The sequence below is a fragment of the Lactuca saligna genome, chromosome 9 (assembly GCF_052625555.1).
Source record: "Lactuca saligna cultivar CGN05327 chromosome 9, ASM5262555v1, whole genome shotgun sequence".
NCBI classification, from domain to species: Eukaryota; Viridiplantae; Streptophyta; class Magnoliopsida; order Asterales; family Asteraceae; genus Lactuca; species Lactuca saligna.
This window is the reverse complement of record NC_136425.1, coordinates 49351681-49372583: the sequence shown is the minus strand read 5'-3', so window position 1 is coordinate 49372583 and position 20903 is coordinate 49351681. Positions and strand designations below refer to the sequence as shown.

The window sequence follows — 20903 nt, the reverse complement described above, 5'->3', positions numbered from 1 at the left end:
ATATGTAATTAGGATGTTATAGACTTAGAATCTGTGATAAGTTTGCCTTACTCCTATTCTGTGTGAATTTGGAAATTAAGGTCACTTATTCGAAGGTCTATCCTGTTTAGATTACACATAGCTGGTATGCACTTTACAAATAGCGATGTAACTAATGCAGGTTTTCTAAATAATTATCTAGATAGCTCGTCTAATAATTATTCTCTTACCCTTAAATTCTCGCATAGAAAACATAACTGGACTGCATCCCCTCGACAACCAGTACCTTCCAAATGAAGTCATAGCTGGTTGGTTTGGATAATAACCAGAGAATGATCATCCTTTTCCTCTTGAATGATCACCATGATGAAGACTTTTTGTATGATGCTAACTCCGAAGCAGAGGTTGAAAACCTACCCCGAGCAGCTCCCTTTCAAATTCCTAACCCTCGTCCGACTTTTTCATGGCCCAACCTTGAGTAAGTGGAATGCTTGGAAATATGGAGCCAAGGACAAGATCAATCTATGCTATTTGATGGCGACCGAAGCTTTTCCAACTTGAGAAATGGGGGCTCAGCAGATAGAGTCTTGCCAATCTTGGTCCGCATAATGGCCCGAAAGGAGATTCAAGGCAGGACAGCCCTAAATCAGATTACAGAAGTAGTCACCTATGCTAGAATGCATACCCTCCGCACCGTTCGTCTAGAAGATGCTCACGAGAGATCAGAGAGAAACCATGAAACCCTACTGCAAACACTGACTGAATCACGAGCCGAAGTCATAGGGCTCCGAGTACGCCAGATGGTGTGCGAAAGACACCTACGTGACGTGGAACGTCAATTGGCTGAACTAAGCGTTCACCAGAGGGAGGACCGTCGCTAGTAGTAGGCGCTTTACTTTATTTCCTTATAAGGAGGAACTGTATTTTTCTGTCTATGCCTGATGTGGCATTTTCTATGAAATTATCTTGTATCGTAAGTACTTTAGTTAGGTCTTTATGCTGTCAGGAACTATCTCCTGTGGATATGATGTAAGACCTTTACAAGGTCATTTTCCTGAACCTTTACGTCGTAAATATCCAAGATATTGACAGCCGGCTAACTTCTGTGTCATTCTTCATTCAAGTACTCTTATCATACTTTCATTGGAGTCTATATGAAACATGCTTTAGTCAAGTCATTGGACTATAGCGATTTATCTCCGGAGACACTTCCAAGCCTCTTTCCGTGGTTGGATCTTATTATTCACCAACCCATGATACCTCAGCTCGAACGACAAACGTCTTGCGACCATTCTACGAACATACTCCCATTCCGTACTAGGACTGCATCATAGGGATGTAGGTCAAACTTTCGAGATCATACTCTTACTCTTTTCAAGAACAATCTAAGTACATCAAGGGTCAACCAGAATCGCTCACAAAATCTTTATTCTTTCGTGTTAACAAAATCATGTCGTCATTCGGAAACAACCAACCAAGCAACGAGACCTCTACTTTTCCTATGGACGCCGCTACCTTTCAAATGGCAGTTACAACTGCCGCAGTGGCTTCCGTAACCGCGGTTCTTGCACACCGTAGCGCTAACAGCACAGTCAACGCTACTGATGGGAATGAAGTTTCCAATCGTGGTATCCATCCAGGAAGTCACCAAACGGTAACGGCCTCAGGCCCGCAAAGCCAAAAACCAAAGAACAAGAAACGAAAGCGTCAAACTCAGAAAGAACGCGAGAAACCCCGAAAACTTTCCATGCAACAACAGCAAGCGGAAACCTCTGCCATCCCAGTACCGAGCAGACCATACAAAGGAACACTCCCGAAGTGAGACCGGTGCAATTACCACCACGAGGGAATCTGCTGAGCCTTGCAATGCAAAAATTGCAACAAAAAGGGGCACACCAAACGTTACTGCAAGAGCCTATCAAAACCGATCAACAATTCGCCCAACGCCTATGGGAACCAGACTTGCTATCATTGTGGAGAGTTTCGGCACTATAAGAGAGATTGCCCGAAAAAGGAAAGAACCCGCATCCCCATAACTCTTACTCGACGTTTCACTTCCACCACCAATGTGGGTGTTGTCCATATATGTTACCAATGCGGTGAAATTGGACACCTCCAGAAGGATTGACCGATAACACAAAACTCTGGCGCAGACGGGAAGATTCTCAGGATCACAGCCACAGGAGAGCCTGCTCCGGAAACACATTAAATGTAATTTAGGCGTTTTGTTGTAACAGACTTATAAACTATCAAAAACTAGTGCAACTAGAGTCTTACCTTTGCGAGATCCTGTCTGTATAGGAATTCTCGTGTTGCGTATACTTGTCTTTTGTAGTATATCTTATTTGCAGCAATAGTCTTATGGTAAATCTAAAGTACTATAACTCTGTTCATGGTTGCACGGTTGTGCTTTGTCTGTAAACGTCTTATGTTCAAATCCAATGTCTTTAAGTTTTAGTATGATTTCAACATTATCATACGAATTGATTCAGTTTGATCCTCACGAAAACAACTTCATACGTACATCTCTTTCTTCTAGATCACTTTTCCAGCGAAACTGTCACATCAGAACGCCGAAGTACTCATTCCAGGAGTACCTATTAGTTATTTTCTTTCCGAAGAAATCCCTGAAGTACCACTCGTGCAGTACGTCAAGTTTAATCCAGGGATTCATGTGGTTGATCTATCCCTGAAGAATGTATACATAAGAGTGATATATAATCAAGGTTCTACAAGTTTAGAATTGATGATTCCACTTTAAATTCTTTTTCCCAGATGGGATGTGAACTTAAAGAAGAACTAGTTATTCGACTACCTTTTCAACCTTAATTATATATGACTCGTATACACAAAAGGGTGATTGTGAAACTAGGTATGAATTCTAATATGAACTTCAGGACGGAGAACTACCTAAGTACGAGTAATAACATCGTCATGAGAACAAGCATAGAACCCAGTACGACTCCCGTAAACAGATCACCTTATAGTTTAAACACCCACGGAGATACAAGAACAGTTTGGACAACTTAGCGAACTACACATAAATAGAAATAGAAGACTAGGTATCTCACCCTAGAGAACCTCGGTCATATTCTTCCAAAGATCGACGGATCGCATTGCATGTACCTCGGTTATCGAAGGCTCCGTCGAGATTTTTCATTAGAAATCGTTATCTCTGCCGCGCGTAGACAAAATGGTTGAGCAAACGCAAAGAAAGAAACTACTTCCAAGAATGGATCCGGGATCCGAATATCACCAGTTCGAGTGTTAGGGAAAGATGTCCGGAAGACTATCTCCTGAACTCGATGCGGACACTTCGAGTCCGTAGTGATACCCTTCGGATAGGACCAAGACGCCCATAGCTTTTATGAGCTAAACGAGTAGGTAAGAAGGATCCCATGGGAAAATATTTCCTTCATAGGAAGTTTTAGCAAAGTTCTCAAAGCACGAGTTTTGAAATTGAAGAGTCAAATTTCCAAAGACACACTGTTAGTAATGTGAGAAATTATGAGAACTCTTGCAATTTGTCAAAACCGTTGAGCATTTATCGACATCAGAGACGCCGACAGTCTTTCACCAGATTCTAGGTCTTACCGACCTACCGCCTTAGTTCATTCAGAACTCCTCGCAAGCTACAGAAACTCGTACGACTTTGACCCAGCAAGGGATGGCCTTTGACTGGGAGGTTACGCAAGAAAAGGAACCTTAGAGATTCCAAGTGAGTGACCAAGGTCTTTAGGATAACTCACTCTAGGAATGGCTTAATACGCTTCGTAAAGCATGGAAAGCTAAATCCAAGGTAGACAGGACCTCCGAGATTCTAATCAGAATCGGTCCTGTGCCTCACACAAACTAGACCTACTCCGCGAACTCAGTAACGTACTTTCTACTCTTCGCATCTCGATCGTGAAACCATACCTTTCCGTTAGGACTCTTGCAAGTCCACTCGTCGAGATCCTTGCCTTTGTATTAGAACCGTAGTGACCCTCGACCAAGAGGTCAAGCAGACGAAGAAACGCCATCGCCAGTTAGTGAAGGTTCGTTGGAATGCCAACCGAGAACCCGTTATCACTTAGGTGAACTAGAACGAATCGATTAGGAAGTTTCCTCCTCACGACTCGATCATTCGTGCATACTTCCTTGCTTAAATTCTAATTTCGGGACGAAATTCCTTCTAACAGGGGGATAATGTGACAACCCGATATTTCGAGACAATGTAATGTAAAACCAATCAAATTTAGGTCAAAATATAACTTTCCTAAAATCTTATTTGGGTTAAATAAAGTAGTAGGAATCGTATCAAGGTTTTCGTACATATAAAGAACCCTAAAATCCGAGTTATAATGAAGAAGTTATGACCAACCGAAGATTCTCGGCAAAACCGGCAACACCGATTAAACGAAAAACGCGAAGTTTCAATACAATAGTTTTTAGCCTTAAGTATCTAAATGAAAGTTATAAATAACCTCAAACCGTGAGCATACATAAAAAGAACGTCCAAATCTGACTTCGTGTGAGGAAGTTATGATTTTTCCAAGATTTGGGTATAGTAGTAGACAGCTAAAAACTCGAAATAGAGCTCAAGATACTTTTGACCAAAACAACCTAAATGAGAATCTAAGGTCTCAACATTAGTAGCACAACGATGAAAAGTCTGACAAAAACGGACATCGGATGAAGAAGTTATGGATTTCTAACGGAATTATCGCGTCCCGGCCCGTTAAAAATAAATAATTAAAAATAAAGTCAGAATTTGCCAATGAAGTCTAAACGAGAGTTGTAGATCATGTTTTTAGCTACGCGTGCATATAAAGAACGTTGAAAACGGAGCTTGTACGCGAAAGTTATGGATTTTACAAGTTTGAGGTCCGAAATCCGAGGCTGTCAGGATTGCCACGACGTGGCACAAGCTTGCCGCGACCCGGCAAGTGACTGAGGGCGTCCAATCAATGGAAGAGGATAAGCTTGACTCCCCACGACGTGGCCATCACTTTCCACGATGTGGCACACCCCAAAAACGCCCCTATAAGTAGATTTCAAGGGTTCCGAGCTCCATTGCTCAGTTCCTTTCTTTCTCGCGCCGAAACTCTGCGTTTAAGCCCCCGAGACCCTCCCGAAGCCCCGGTTTTCACCTTAAAGTCCCGAAGGAAGGTTTTGTGTTCCCGAGATTCCCGAGATTCCCAAGAATCCCGAGATTTCCCGCGCTTTTAACTTTTCCTGTCGAAGTTCTGCTCGATTCTTCTCTCGACTACTTCAAATCAACCACTTAAATCAGGTGAGTTCATACCCCTATAAACTACACTTTTAAATGTTTTATAAATACTTTTATATGCTTTTAAGGGGGGGGGGGGGGGAATACAAGTTAAATACTCGACTACTATCGCGTGTTATATATATAAAGATTATTATACACTTTTATCAAGTAGAATCATATGTGATTTATAACTAGTATACAAATGGATTTACTACAAGTTTAACAGTTTTACTAAACATATTACTTCAAATTACTTTCTTAAACGTTTTTACATGATTAAAGCTCGTTATCAAACTATCTTACATACTGTAAGCTTCCTTTCAAACTCGGTTACTAGGGTGTTTTCAAACTAGTGGTTTTCCGTGTACTTAAACTGTCTTATCAAACAAAATACTTTCAATCATTTTATAAACTGACATCAAGTCCCAAATTTTTTATTAGACTTTTCAACGATTTTACAAAACTTCTTTATGCTTTTATATTATAAATTACATGCCTCTATATGTATAGTTATATAAGAAATGTTTAAAAGATTTAGGAAGGCTATCCATCCTATTTCCTTTTCCTCGATTTGGATGTGGTCTGGTGGGATATCGGGTACTCCTCCGAAGGTCGTTTAAATATTAGTTATATATCATGTATACATATATGGTCGTAAATGTTCCATCAGTAAATTTAGTTCCGATACTCTTGGGTAGCAAGGGGTATAAACCTACTTGGACACTCATCAATTACATTCTAGTAAACTATTATAGGAATAGTTTAGAGTAAACAAAACATTTTCCCTACTACAAGAAATTACACCAGAGTCAGTTCATTCATGAGTCTAAACTACATGCTATATGAAAGAATACTCTTACATGAATACTTATACATGAATACTTTTACATAGAAATTATATGGAAAATTACTATTACATGTTAGATGTTTAGATACTGTGATATAGTTCACCTTTCTATCTTTAACTTGTGATACAATTACATCATCGACGAGATAGATTGGACTTTATATCCTAGTACCAAGGGTTACTTTGAGGGACTAACCATTCCGACAACCACTATTAGCTACAGAGGTAAATGAACAATCTACGGATGTTTTAGGTTGATACCGTCGCAGGTATACATAAGGGACTAACTATTCCTAAACCCGGCTGTTAGCAACAGAGGTAAATGAACAATCTACGGATGTTTTAGGTTGATACCATTTCAGGTATACTTAAGGGACTAACTAATAATAGTTAAACAGGGAAAAACCGTCACATTTTCAAGTGATGCGTACTTTCAAAACATTCGAGTCTTGGTAGAAAACTACTTTTACACTAGTAGGAAATAAGGGATTTTCTAGAGTTGTTCATACTTATACTAAATGTTTCATCAATCATTCACCATCTTTCATAACAACTAATCAAAGCAATGACATTAAATACTTATGAACTCACCAGCTTAAATGCTGACCTACTCTTTCAAAATAACTTGTATTCTCAGGTTACAAATAGACAGGTGCCGATGCAAGGAGAAAGGAAGATGGAGCTTGTTCAATACTTATCTTTCATTTTTATTTATGCTTTAGTGTTTATCAAAATTTGACAGAATACAATTGTATAATAATTATTTTATTAATGCAATGGATGATGTTGTTGCTTGTTTACTACTTTACATTGTTGTTGATATTATACATGACGTCCTCCGCCCCAGAACGTTTCCGCCGTTCCTGGTTTTGGGGTGTGACGTATATTTAAGCTTAACACATATTTATGTTATTCATGCTTATTGATTTTACACTAAATTTTCTTTCCAATTAAATTTAAATCTATGGTTAAGTAATTAAGTTTAATTATTTTATATTCGATTTCTTACATTTCTCAATATGAGTAATTTATTGTTTAAACAATTTTATGGATATCTCTTATAATTATTTTACCATGTAAAAAAATCCAGGCATAATACATTATTTACTAGGTTATAACTATGGAAACCACGGTTGATATATTTAAAATTTTTATATAGATAAAAAAATAATAAATGTAAAAAAAAAAAAACAATTGTCGATTGTAAGTAATTATGAATTAATTTTTATATAGATAAAAAAATAATAAATGTAAAAAAAAAAAACAATTGTCGATTGTAAGTAATTATGAATTAATTTGTTAAGCAAAATAAACATAATAATGTTATTAGGATATGATTTTGTATTTTCAAATTTTGAATTGAATTTGATTTGTTACCAAACAAAATCTACCCTAATAAATGAAAATGCTATTGCCACTTGTCATTCTCTCATTTATTTGGCCACATGTCATTTTATCATAATTTGAAAATATATTTATTTTCCATTTGTCAATTACTTCATTATTCATTTGCACTATATCATTAATTTAGTTTCCATAAATTAAATCTACTATAATAACTATTAATTTCAAATTTTAAATTTCAAATTTCAATTTCAAATAAATTTACACTTTAAACATTTGTATTTAACATTTTATTATAATAAATCGTTTAGTATACGGGTCTAACAATTAAACACATAACTTTAATTAATTAATTTTTTGCATGTTTTTTTTATTTTATAATTTTCACTTATTTGATATTTCAAATTCAAATAAACTTTTCATTTAATCGCTCATGTTTAACATTATGTTTTAATTAACCCGTATAATATACGGGTTTCACAACTAGTAAAATAATAAAAATCATAGAAAAATGACACGTGTCAAAAAGACATTTTAAAAAACTGAAACTTATCATTTTTAGATTTGATTTATTAGTAGAGATAAATAGATAGATAGAATAGATTTATTTTAAAATTAAGTATGTACTAAGAAAGGCAAATTTCCATACCAAAATGCAAAATAGGATGTTGTGTAAGTTGAGATACACTTAAAAAAGGGATGGAAATTGAGGAAAATTAAAAACTATCTTATATATGAAGGCCCATTTTGTAGTGGGCCCTTTAAAATCCATGATTATTGATAGGATCGTCATAATTTTTGTTTTTGTTTTGGAAAAAACTCAACAAATTTAGATATATTTTTGATTTTCCCCAAGTCAATCACAATAGAAACGGGGTTTAAACTTTTTAGACCGTTTTGTTTAAAGTTATATTTGATTCTCACTTAGGAAGAAGCTACAGCAAAGCTTGATTGCATGGAACACATCTTGTGCTTGTGTTGTTATCTGGAATTTTTAGCAAGTTTGAATTTTTCATAGTTTTCCAACGCAAAATCCCACTTCTATAGGCCAGGCCTGTTTGTAAATATAACAAGTTTGTATCTTTAATAAAACACCAAAGAACCTCTTTTTGAGTTGAAAAGGCTACAAAACAATAGAAGAATTGAACATGTGAAAATGGTGTTTTACCATCTCTACTAAAAAGAATGTAATGAAGCAAAAGAAATAATAGTTAAGGAAACTGAAACGAGCCTCCGATCTGGTTTTGACCTTGTGGAGGATTGATCGCCACCCACAGAAGTGAAATGGTGATTGCAATCAGTCCAGACCACACAAACACAATGGTTGGTGTTCTCCCTCTTCTTCCCATCAGCCCTTTTGCAAATGGATACAGATGTGCCAAAACCCAAAAACTGAAGAACACACCTCCAAGAAGACGACTCCACTGTGGGATTGTACTGTAAATTGTCCGGCTGAACCCTACAGCTATTGCAATCAAGTTCACCATCATTATAGTTATTGGCGGGATCATCAGGGATGTCCATTTCACAGTGTATAAATCTGCAAACTCATCATCTTCATCATCTGCACCGGATTTTGACGTCAATGTGAATGAGATTTCGATTCCGGCAACCACTTTCAGAAGTCCTTGAAGAACAGCAGCCAAATGAGCGCTAGTCCCTCCGATCAACCAAAACTGTTCGTTCCTCCACCATTCTTCTAACTCGATCCCTGACCATTTCACCTCAAGCACAGCAAGCATCACGATGCAGAGAGTAATCGTGAGTAGGTAGACGAGAAAAGTCACGTTTAGGGTTTGCACGATGAACTGGCCGGAAAAGAGGGAAAGTGCAGGGAGGAAGCAGTAGACGATTAGGAAGATGGAAGTGAAAGGATACATGGCTACGTTAAGGTAAGCGACTCTTTGTAAGATCTTCATTCTCGAGCTTGCTAACAGAGCATTATTACGTGAGAAGAAAATCTCGACTGAACCTGTAGCCCACCGGAGCACCTGATGAAGTCGATCTGTCAAATTGATCGGAGCTGTACCACGGAAGGCGTCTCGTTTTGTCACACAATACACCGATTTCCATCCCCTGTTATGCATTCTGTAACCTGTCACAACATCCTCCGTCACAGATCCGTAAATCCACCCAACGCGTTGCCCCCATTCCGTTTTATCTTCATACCAACATGAAATCACGCTGATTGCTTCTGCAACGGTGGATGCGTCAAGAAGCTCTCGTGGAATGGTTAGGGCTCCAGGTGGTCTTCCGTTTTTCACCGCCGGATGATCTGCTAGTGGACGTCCTTGGAACTCCGCCACAGGAATGGAATCAATTAAAAGAGTTGAGTTTCCGAATTTCTTGGGAGCAAGAGAGAGATTCATGTCTTCTTCATCGGAATCGCCCATTCTTAGCGCACGATTCTCTTCCAGAGTGCTAAACTTGGCCTTTTTCCGACCACTACAGCAGCAGCTACAGAAACTAGGGTGGCGTTCTTTGGATCGTGGTGGATCAAATCCATAAAGCGCGATTCTACGAAACAGGCATCCAGTTCCCACGTAAACTGGCCCTTGAAGCCCATCAAGTGCCCTCATGTTTCCATCGAAGAAGACAGTGTTGTGATTTGCATAACGATCGGAAGGATCAATACCTTCGAATCGTTGAGGAAATTGGACGTAGCAAAGACGATCTCCACCTCTATCCATCATGAAACACATGCCTTCTCTCATGGCTTGTGAGTTGTAGATGTAATGATCGCAGTCAAGATTGAGAATGAAAGGACCATTTGACATGATTGCAGAGGCTCGAACCAGTGCGTTCATGGCTCCGGCTTTCTTGTTGTGATCGTAACCTGGACGCTTTTCACGGGACACGTATACAAGCATGGGAAGACGAATGTCAACATCAGTAAAATCAAGCATTCCAGCATCATCTTCTGTGCCCTGTAAAGGCTCATCACTCGGAGGTTTCAACATCACCTGTAAGACACGACTACAATTAAGCAATTTCTTCGATCAACACCAACTGGATCATCAAGAAGAACAAGGATTACCTGAATGATTCCAGAATGATCGCCTTTGGAGTGTTCTGGAGCAGGATTCAACCAAGTTCCAGGCCAATGAGTTCCATCTGCCATCCATGTAGCTTTCTGAACCTTGATAATCTCGATAGCTTCATCATCCCTCTTTTGTCTCTGTTGCTTCATCGCCTTTATCTCCTCACGTGCATGATAAGCATCAGATCGACGGCGTATAGAGTCTGGAAGACCGTTGATGCGAACTTTAAATTCATCAAATTCCCGCTTCACCCTTCTACGATCCTTGACAAAATCTGATTTAACCTTATTTTTATAAGGATCCTTCTTCAAACCAAAATACGAATCCGGATTCCTAGGCTCAATATTATGCTTCCGGCAAAAAGGCACCCACATGTTAGCAAAACTTGCAGCTTCCGCCATAGCCTCAAAGGTCAAAAGTGCACCACCATCATCAGAAACGTAACATGCAAGCTTCTCGACAGGGTAATCAGCAGCTAGAATTGATAAAATTGTGTTTGCAGTAACAAGTGGAGGTTCCTTCTCTGGATCTGCAGTCGATACAAAGATATCAATGCCTGGTAGATCCGATTTCCCAGTAGGGTTGTTTAGGGTTGGTACTTCGAATTTCTCCTTCAAAACAGCAAGATCTGTTGCACGATTTACAGGGTTGATTTTAGGCAATTGGTCAAGGACCCACGATAAAGCGAACCATAGTTCACAAACAACTGACATTCCCCATAGCCAGATTGCATCATTGTTTGGATGGTTGATCCTCCAAGCTAAGAAGAGTACAAGAACAACCATTCGAACAACTATAAGAAGCCTGCAAAGAAACGATAACTTACTGTGAACCAGGGCTCCATAGAGGAAACATAAGAACAGAGATGATGGGGACATGAGAAGAGATGCAGTACCTATATGGGCTGATAATAGCAGCGGGGATTCTTAACTTGCGAGTGAGAGGTCTCCATGGTTTGTTCATCAATTCCAAAGAGTCGGCATGATCGTTATCTTTGCCATTCTCCATGACTCCTTCCTTCGGCCATATAGCATTGCCATAACCATAAGTCCCACTGGTTTCGAACAGCCACCGGTTGTGGTCAAACTCCCCGGTTTGACTTCTCATCAACACCGATTTGGTTGATTTCATCAACGACAACCTCCTCTCGTTTTTGGACATTCCGGAAGGCGCTGGGAGTGGAAGCGGCCTGGCACCATTGTCGACCAGTTCATCCAAATCGGTGGTTTTATACTGTTCCTTGCAACCTGGGCAGATTCCATCTCCGGTCTTGATGGCATCCAGGTAACAGTCCCTACATATCTTAAAATCACATTCGCATGGAAGGATATCTGCTCCCCGTTCATCGCTCATGACCTTGGCATCACATCCAGGAACAGAGCAGGAAGATCCTTTGGCACCCGCCATTTGAGGGTGGTTGATTTCTGAGTCGATTACCTTGTCCATGAGATGGGCGCGAGTAACAGCGTTGAATCCGCCGGTGAAAAGCGAGCTCGAAACATACTGTTCTTCAACCTTCTGCGAAATTGCATCCATCGGCTGGTTGTCGGGAGTCGGCGGCAGGTGGACTGTGTAGTTCATGAAATCTTGACTTCCGAGTTCACTGTCGAGATCGTCCCTTGAATAATTTACATATCTCCCTGACGAAGTCCGGCGGGCGAATGTGACTTGTGGTGGCAACGGCGGTTTGCTAGGCTGTGAATCCGTAGCATCGGAGCTGATGGATAGATTGGAGCGAGTAGCTTTGAATGACTTGGACGCCATATTTCAGTAAATTCACTGGATCCTGAAACACCCAAAAGCAGAGTTATTTGCTTTTTCGGAAAGGGTAATTGAAAGAGTTGAAATGCGATTGAAGTTGAAAAGAGTAAAGTTGAAAGAAGTGATACATACCTTTTAGAAAGACATGATTGAAGGATGCAATGTAGACGGATGAAGAGTGATGGAATTTTAGGGCTTGCTTTAATGGAATTGGAAGGGAAGGGAGAGCATGAAATGGCAATTATAGTAGAGGAGTAGGATTAGATTATTTAGATCTAAATCAGCTGAGATCAAAGCTGTCATCCATGCCTTCCTTCCGACATCACATGTGAACGTGAAGCCATGTATGTACGCGTCATTTCAGAACTACCCTTTTCTTTCTTCTTTCCTTCAAAACCGGTGACCATTATCGATCTTCTATCATCCCACGATCACCGCCATATTATTTTTTAAATTAAGCTCATGGGCCCACTCAACACTAATTTACTTATGACATGAATTATATGTCTGGTCAAACAAAGTTTTTGACACGAACATGACCACGTATTTCATTTGAGTAGATCTAACAATATTCCTAACGGGACCCTCTACAACACTAAAATGTTTGTTAGTTGTCACTGCCAAACCAATCAAACAAAATTAACTTGTTGACATTACGCATTTTAACGAAAAAAAAAGTTTGTTTTAGTTAAACGAAGATGATATTGAAATACATATATATTTTTGTTAGTAGTTAATTAAATCTTGGAAAGGACATTGGTCATGTTTTTATGGAAGAGATCGTATAAAATCATATGTTGTAATAATAATGATTATAATAAAAGGGAAGCATGAAAGTGTGATTCAATCATTGAATGCATATGACGAATGTGGGTTGCACGTCCCCATGATGCTTCTTCACATCCCTTTAGTATATTATGATTACTTATACTTATTAGATTCTCTCACGTCCATCATCACCGTTTTTATGAATCTTGATTCTCAAATCTCTTCTAGAAACAACAATGGATACAATCCATCTTACCAAACAATGTTGAATCTTTTACATACATGTCTCCTATAGTTCTATGCTTAAATAAAAAAAAAAAAAAAACAATATGGGAAATGACTCCGTTTGGTATTTAGAAATGGGAACAACAATGGAAGACAAGACAAGACAAGCCCATCAGGGGAGCAGTGGGGTAGTAACAGTAACGTTTGGACGCTTGCAATCACACATGCAGATGCTTCTTGAGTCTTTAACAAGACGTTGTGTTCTTCGTGTGTGAAGCTTGATGTTTGTTAATTTACCAGCCATCTGTTAACAGTTAACAACATACACACACACACATGCCAAATAAACAACATATCAGTAGTAGGTAAAGAAAGAATTATAATGTCTAGAAGTAGCATCAGCATACCATTCTCCAAACTAAGTCCTCTGGTCCCAAAGGTTGAGCAGGATGGGAGTATAAGAAATGTCTTGTATACTGTCATATCATATGTTACAAAAATATCAACATTAAATTCAGGAACAAAAGGAAAATTACTTATACATCTTTTTGACTGACTGTCTTGCACATAGAGAGGTCAAATTTGGGATGGGAGATTACAATTATGAAATCTGACAATGTCCAAGGATCTAAATTTCAGCCTCAGGAATGGTGGATGTTGCAGAAAGAAAAATCAAATTGTGTGATAGATTTTACCATGCTCTGTGTAACTGTTGACTAATCAATCCTCTTCCAGATGCCACACGGGTTATATATATGATTTCAAAATAAGTTAATGGTGTTTGACATATAATGTACTTTTTTTCAGTATATCAACAAATTTTGCAGAAAACTCAAATGTTATATAACATGCTTCTAAACTAGCATTTACAATAGTCACATACCTTAGCCAAGTTATCTTGCATTTCTTTTATCTGAGTAGGTTTAATACTTCTCAGGTAAGCCAAAAGCCAGCCTGGCTGCACAGCATCACTTGAAGAAACAAATATAGACATCTGCAACAACTCATTCAATTCAAATTTCAACAACACTCTTTCTCATTACTACTTACTAGTTTACTACTGCTCATTGATTACCAAAATGGCATGATTACCTTACGATAATCAAGTATTCCTTCAAAAGGAAGCTCCAATTCATCACTAACTATAACAGGTATGCACCCACTAACAATCGCATCAAACAATCTAGCAGATGATGGAGTATCACCAGCTGGACTCAAACAGAACACAGACCTGCATACCAAACAACAAAAAACTCATCACTTTACTAAAAAAAAAAAAAAAAAAAAAAAAAAAAAAAAAACACAGCCCAAGTGAAAAACACATGATTCAGAAACATGAGTTTTACTTGCGCATGCCACTTTGTGCTGCTATTTTCCCTGCCTCCCCAGCACTTCCCTCTTCAATAATAACATCATCAGCACTACCAAGTTCTGACCCAAGTTTTGACCTTATTTTCCCTCCCTAAAAATCAACATATTAGAATGAAATCTGATTTTCCCTCAATGATTACAAAATTAAAACATACAGCGTTTCTTTTAAGCCTCCCACGAAAGTATAGCAGTGTGGTTCTTCTTGGTGCACTTTCTGATAAGCATTTGGCATCACATAAATCAAGATTGGGAACATATGGAAGTATTAAATCTTTCTCAAGTGAAACTTGGCCAGGTTTGTACCTGAAATTGTTGATATAGTTAGTTAAAGGTCACAAAATGGGATTCATAAATTCGATGAATGTATAGTTATAAGAGTAAAAAAAGATACCAGTTCCCTGTGGAATCCATATCTGGTAAAAGCCATATTGCATTCTTCACAAATTTGCGAACAGATTTGAAGGACCATGGATGATGAATTGGAAATATGTGATCTCTTCCTTCTGATCGTTTCCATGCAGGCTGATCAGTAACCCACTTCAAAGCTTCCTGAAATCATATGTTACAGTAAATTTAGCAAAAAATGGAGGTCAGTTAGAGAGAGAACATATGAAAGAAATAGCTATGAAAGCTTGAATACACACTCACACCCTGTAAAGCGTCTTGCATTGTTGTTTCTCCAACAAGAAGAAGCTGATAGTTGTGAAAAATGGAACATAGAAAAGATCAGCATCCTCCTTCCGATGAACTCTTACAACGCTTTTCAAAAGCCTTTCGGATTCTGGAGCAATCAAATCCGCCCACAGCCAGTAGTCAATTGAGTGCTGCAGAGATCGACAATCAAGATAAAACAGGTTGATACGGATAATAAGATTGCATTTTTGGGAAAATAAAGAATCTACCTGTTCGATAAGCCGGTGAACAGGGCTTCCGTTAGAGGTGAGATTGAAGGTTTCTTTGTAAGTACTTTGGAATAACTGAAGCATATCATAAGTGAATTTGGCTGGCATCTCGTAAACATAAACCCTAACAGGCGGAGAACAGAATGAACTTTGTTCATCATCGTAAAGCCTAGCAGTCTCTGTTTTCCAGATGAGATCATCTAGTTTCCTCACTTGCTGCTGTTCTTCAGTCTCCGGATCACTGACTGTATCTTCGGGAAGATGACGAGATCCCGAAATGCTCCACTTTTTCAAGAATATTTCAAGTGAATCGACGAAAGAATAATGAACATTAGGGTAAAGATGCGGTTGATTTGTATTGGAAGTACGTAAGAAGTTGGGTTTAGTCGGGGAAGAGGGAGAAGTGGTGAAGATGTAAAAAAGGAGAAAGAAACAGGTGAGGGAGACGATGACTAGAAGGAATGGAGATCTTGTTATTCTGGTAATAGGGTTCATTGAGGAAGAAGAGTAGTGCCTACCACCAACCATTTTGCCCATCAAAGAAGAAACACATAAAGGAATTGAAGAATTAATCGATGCTAAAATCTTGAATCTTGAGAACTAACCCCATGAAACTGAAGACTGAAGTAGCAGAGATCAAGAAATCTTGAACCTGTTTACAAATAAGCAAGACTGGTGTTCTCGAGTGTCGACCACTAAATTTACACGAGCTCAAGTATTGCTGGTGATGCTAAACTGGGGGTAGCAAATTTTTTATGAAGTCGATCATTTTTTTTCTAGGGTATGGGTCAGCATTTGGATCTTTGGATAGGACCGGAGCCTCAACAATCCAGTCCAAGGTACCACTTTCTGTAAAACCGGTTCGATTCAAGAGTCGATCTAGTCCGATTCGGTCCAAATACTCATCCTTACGATCGTAATAGAGAAACTAACTTTCAGTAGGCTTCAACGAGTTGCACCATATGTATCTCATTCTTTATGACATGTTTCTTCACATGTTCATATGATATCCTACATGGGATGATAACTAATGAGGTATTCTCATACGTTGATATGTCACTTGTCTTGATTTTAATTTGGTAGCCGACCATATAATACCATTTAATAGAAACAAATCAATAGTATTGTACTTTTAATATAATTATAGAAGTTTTCAAGTTATTTTAATCCTATGATTATATGAATTCCTCTTGAGTTCATTCACATTTTACTTGAAACAAAAACCACCTCTTTAACAACTGCAAGTTCATCTTCAAAATCCGGGTTTAATTTGACATGACAAAACTTGTAGTTTTTAATTAACTGGTTTCTTCGGTAACAAAAAAAAAAAAAAAAAAAAAAAAAAAAAAATCTAAGCATGTAAGAAGGAATGTCAATTTGAAAAGAACTACAAACTCATTTGTAGAAAAATGGTCAAAATTGACAATCAAATAATTAGGGAAGTCTTTAAACTTTTTTTTCTGAACATTTTTTTTTTGTCTTGGACATGCAACTTTAAGGTGAGATGAATCAATCACAAAGAATCTCGTTATTTGTTTTGAGATATAAGAACCGAAGCCAAAGACATATTCTTCGAGAAAACTAAGACACCAACATTATTTGATCGATCCGTGAATTAAGTTATTGATATAAGTGATGGACGAGCCACATACGAGACATCTCATTGTCGATTGTCTCATGTGTGAACAAAACTTGAAGAAACCAGTCATAATGACTGAATGAATACAAACTAAGAACTAAATTACCATATCAAGTTATTTTTCTTTTCTTAACCTGGAGTAGCCTGTTATAAGGATTGAATGTGTATATGAACAAGTTCAAGGACTTATTTGAAAAAAAAAAAAAAACTAAATATGTACAAACTTAAAACTATGTTACCATATTAAGTCATTTTCCTTTTTAATTGATTTATTCTTATACCTCCAACTATGGGTCAATATAACCGATTATAATGTATATTACTTTTACGAATTATTTTTTGTTTAAATGGATTTTGTTAGAATTGACATCTCTGACAGTTATCTATCATTTTAATTATACATTCTAATTTCTTAAAATCATTATTACATTTAAAATATACCAATTTTACTTGTTATCAACCATCTAGTGGAATTTTTTTATTAGATATTGCATATTTATGGCCAAGATCATTGAGGTATGCGATCTATAACTCATCACATTTAGATGGTATGGTATCCTTAATAGGAGTCTCCAAACATATATAGCAAAAATGAGCTCAAACTATCAATATAAAACTTGTCAATTAAAATGATATATATGTATATGTTGCCCATATATATCGTTAAACTCACCGAAGATGCCAACTCATACCCAAAACGGGCTACAGAGATGATAAAATGTTATATTTAAATCAGTTTTATAAGCTTCAAGGTGATATTGTTTAAATTAAAATAAAATGACATTGATCAATCGTATATATTAGACATAGTTTTATTCTTTTTCAGGTCCTTTCAAGCAAATCATAATTCAACTTTACATAACTCGGAAAGGGATCGGGATACCATTCCCATTTGTGTTCGAGTGTTATTAAACATACAATATCTTAATACATGCATCTCATATATCACAAGTGGTATCTTTGGTATCAAAGATATGGTAGGAGTACAAAACTAGTATCATGTTGGTTTGACAAGGAAACGAACATTACTCAATGAAGGTGTGCATGACTCTCCTTTCGAGACAACATTTTAAAGGTGTGTAGCAGAGGATGCCATCAAAACTCCACTAGTCAAGCATGCTCGTGCAAAAGAAGTACCATAATGGTTGAACATGTTGCTTATAACATACAATATCTTGGTATGTAAACGATGTTACAAACAATCCAAATTCACAAGTAGATAACTAGTTTTCATCATAGCACATTACAAGGGTAATAATACCCTAACATTTACGCAACAAACAGGAACTTGCATCAGCGATTAGGAAACTTTGGGCTCTAACTTGAAACAACAAAGGTGAGAATATGCCAACAGATTGTCACATAACTTCTTTTGTTTCTATAGAGTAAAAATCTAGCAACCGTTCAAACCACAACCAACTTGTTTTTAACACAAAATGCTTGTAGAAATAGTGGTAAAGCTACACATATAATCTTTCCCAAACCAAAATATAAAAATAAAAGAAGACACAAAATAAGAATCCAAATTCATGTTCATAAAGACCAGAGTGTGACAAAGTAATGTGCTATATAACCCTAAAAACTAATAAGATCATCTTTGGGCTTTTGATCCTTTCTTGGTGAAGCAGAGGTACCAGATTTCTTCCCAAAGATCATCTCATCAAGATCATCCATCATATCATCATTGTTGTTGTTGTTGCTGCTGTTGTTCCCACGAGACCCTGCAGGCTTTCTAATCAAAGATTCTTCTTTCCCCACATGAGATGGCTCATCAGGCTCTGCAGCAACAGCAATCATAGCAGGTTCTGGTTCCCGTTGCACCTCATTAGGTTTCTTCATTTCTTCATACTTTGACAAAACCTTCTGGATCTCATCATTCACACTCAAAGCCTCAAACAACAACGCCTCATCATCTCCACCTGTCTCCACCATTCTTTGAACAGTTAGCTGTGATTGGCGACATTGCAGCACAAGTGTCGAGGTCAAGTCATCCTGTAATTCACAACATGTTAGAAAATCCTATCCTAATATAAAGTCTCTGTATCATACTTATAATACCTGCAAAGCGTCCTGTTGAGGTGATGAGGATAGAACAGTAGACAGAAGCTCAAGACTGTTTCTTGCAACATCAAAGGCTTCTTTTGTTTGTTCTGCTGACATGCTTTGAATCGGAATCTCTTGAGGAATCTGTTGTGGAGGATGAGGAATGGGATATGATTCCGAAGGTGGAATGGAACGAGGGGGTGTGAATATAGGAGCCAAGCTCTCGGAATCACGTCCAGGGAATCGTATTCCTCTTGATTTCAAACTCTGTTGTTATGTAATCAATGAATAGATAAATATACATATATATATATATAGTGATATAACCAAAATCATAAGAACATATAGATGCTTAAAAGGGTTTAATAAAACCTTGTATGTTTCTTCATAAACAGGAAGATACCGGAGCTCTTCAGTAGACTCTCCCCATGCTTCAATTAAAATTAGAGCTTTGTTTCGGTTATTGACAACAGTTTGGGGATCATCAATCATCTTCACCATTTCATCAAGCACTCTTTCTGCAGCAACTTCAGAAAAGGCCTTCTCACAGTTCTTGACTACAGTCTCGAGTAACACTAGAGTTAAGTACTGAACCCTAGCGTTCTTCAGCATGATTCTTTTCTTTATGGCACGAATCATGTCAATACTGCTGATTTTTTCATGGTTAATCATGTCACAGAGTTCAAGATTTGTAGCCCAATCAGGTTCATCTAGAGACTCGGCTGTTGCTTCCTCAACGAGATTATCAGCTTGGTTAGGACCTTGAAAGAACTCCTTCATCTTGAAACTCATGGAACTCATGCCTGCGGTAATCTTCTGGCTGACCTCAGATCCACCAATTTTGAGGCGCTCACCGAGAGCATTAACTTTGTCCATTAAGTTATCACTCATGGCTCCAACTTCCAAAACCAGAATTAAATCAGATCTCTTCAAAACCCGCAACCCTAGTTTTCAACTGTCCGCTAAATCTCAAGCAACCTACAGTAAAGTCCGATGATTTTGTTTTAAGTTGAAAGGGGAAATATCAAAGAAGGATGTAAATTGGACTACTGAAATAAGCAACTGTAAGAATCCGAGTATAAATAAAACAAACGCAACAAAGGATCGGACTTCTCAATTGAATAAACGACGATCAGTGATCAAGATATTCAAGGATGGTTACACGATTACAAGCATGGGCACTAATTAGTATCCCAATATCGACAGATGTGAAACAGCAATGAATGATCACACAAGATATTGTAAACAAATTCAATAACTATGAGAACATAAAAATCAGAAAATTAAACAGTACCTTGTGAGGTAAAATCGAAGGAAGATGGAATTGTTAGGTTGTGAATGCGTATAAAGTGGATTCGGTACTTGGTCGCAGAGAAGACTTGCAGGTGGGTCTGGTGTTTCCTTGAAGTTGCCGCAAGTCTTCTTATACCCTTGACCTTTGAAAGATGAAAATATTCTTCAAAGTTAAAACAACAGTCCTCAAACAGATGTGTGACAATCACTTTTTCACCTCTAATATCCTTTTTTGATACTTATAGTCCCTGATAATCATTCCTGACCGTAATCAGTCCCTTACTTTGAAAAAAAAAAAACTACTCATTAGATTATATCTAACCCATTTTCATTTTTTTCCTAGAAAATAAAAGAAAAAAATAAGATAAATAATGTTTCATTTCAAATTCTATTCTACTTTTACCTTAAAAATATATTTTTAGTATATTTCATTCTT

General features: G+C 37.7%; 3 protein-coding genes across 3 annotated transcripts; all 3 read right to left on the bottom strand.

The window, feature by feature from the left end:
- Nucleotides 1-8481: 8481 nt before the first annotated feature.
- On the bottom strand, nucleotides 8482-12625 carry LOC145018766 (cellulose synthase-like protein D3). Its single transcript, XM_078976613.1, has 4 exons — nucleotides 12359-12625; nucleotides 11361-12251; nucleotides 10462-11269; nucleotides 8482-10387 (listed from the first exon to the last, which is right to left on the bottom strand). The coding sequence occupies exons 2-4, from the start codon at nucleotides 12227-12229 to the stop codon at nucleotides 8636-8638; spliced, it is 3429 nt and encodes a 1142-aa protein (XP_078832739.1). The 5' UTR covers nucleotides 12230-12251; nucleotides 12359-12625; the 3' UTR covers nucleotides 8482-8635.
- A 591-nt stretch (nucleotides 12626-13216) lies between these two features.
- On the bottom strand, nucleotides 13217-16241 carry LOC145018768 (Exostosin family protein). Its single transcript, XM_078976614.1, has 9 exons — nucleotides 15493-16241; nucleotides 15241-15414; nucleotides 14982-15139; nucleotides 14746-14893; nucleotides 14566-14681; nucleotides 14312-14450; nucleotides 14103-14213; nucleotides 13627-13695; nucleotides 13217-13523 (listed from the first exon to the last, which is right to left on the bottom strand). Exons 1-9 carry the CDS (start codon nucleotides 16027-16029, stop codon nucleotides 13392-13394), a joined length of 1584 nt encoding a protein of 527 aa, XP_078832740.1. The 5' UTR covers nucleotides 16030-16241; the 3' UTR covers nucleotides 13217-13391.
- A 2310-nt stretch (nucleotides 16242-18551) lies between these two features.
- LOC145015532 (Target of Myb protein 1) lies at nucleotides 18552-20600 on the bottom strand. The gene is made up of 4 exons (XM_078974013.1): nucleotides 20469-20600; nucleotides 19547-20152; nucleotides 19190-19441; nucleotides 18552-19123 (listed from the first exon to the last, which is right to left on the bottom strand). The coding sequence occupies exons 2-4, from the start codon at nucleotides 20063-20065 to the stop codon at nucleotides 18707-18709; spliced, it is 1188 nt and encodes a 395-aa protein (XP_078830139.1). The 5' UTR covers nucleotides 20066-20152; nucleotides 20469-20600; the 3' UTR covers nucleotides 18552-18706.
- Nucleotides 20601-20903: the final 303 nt, after the last annotated feature.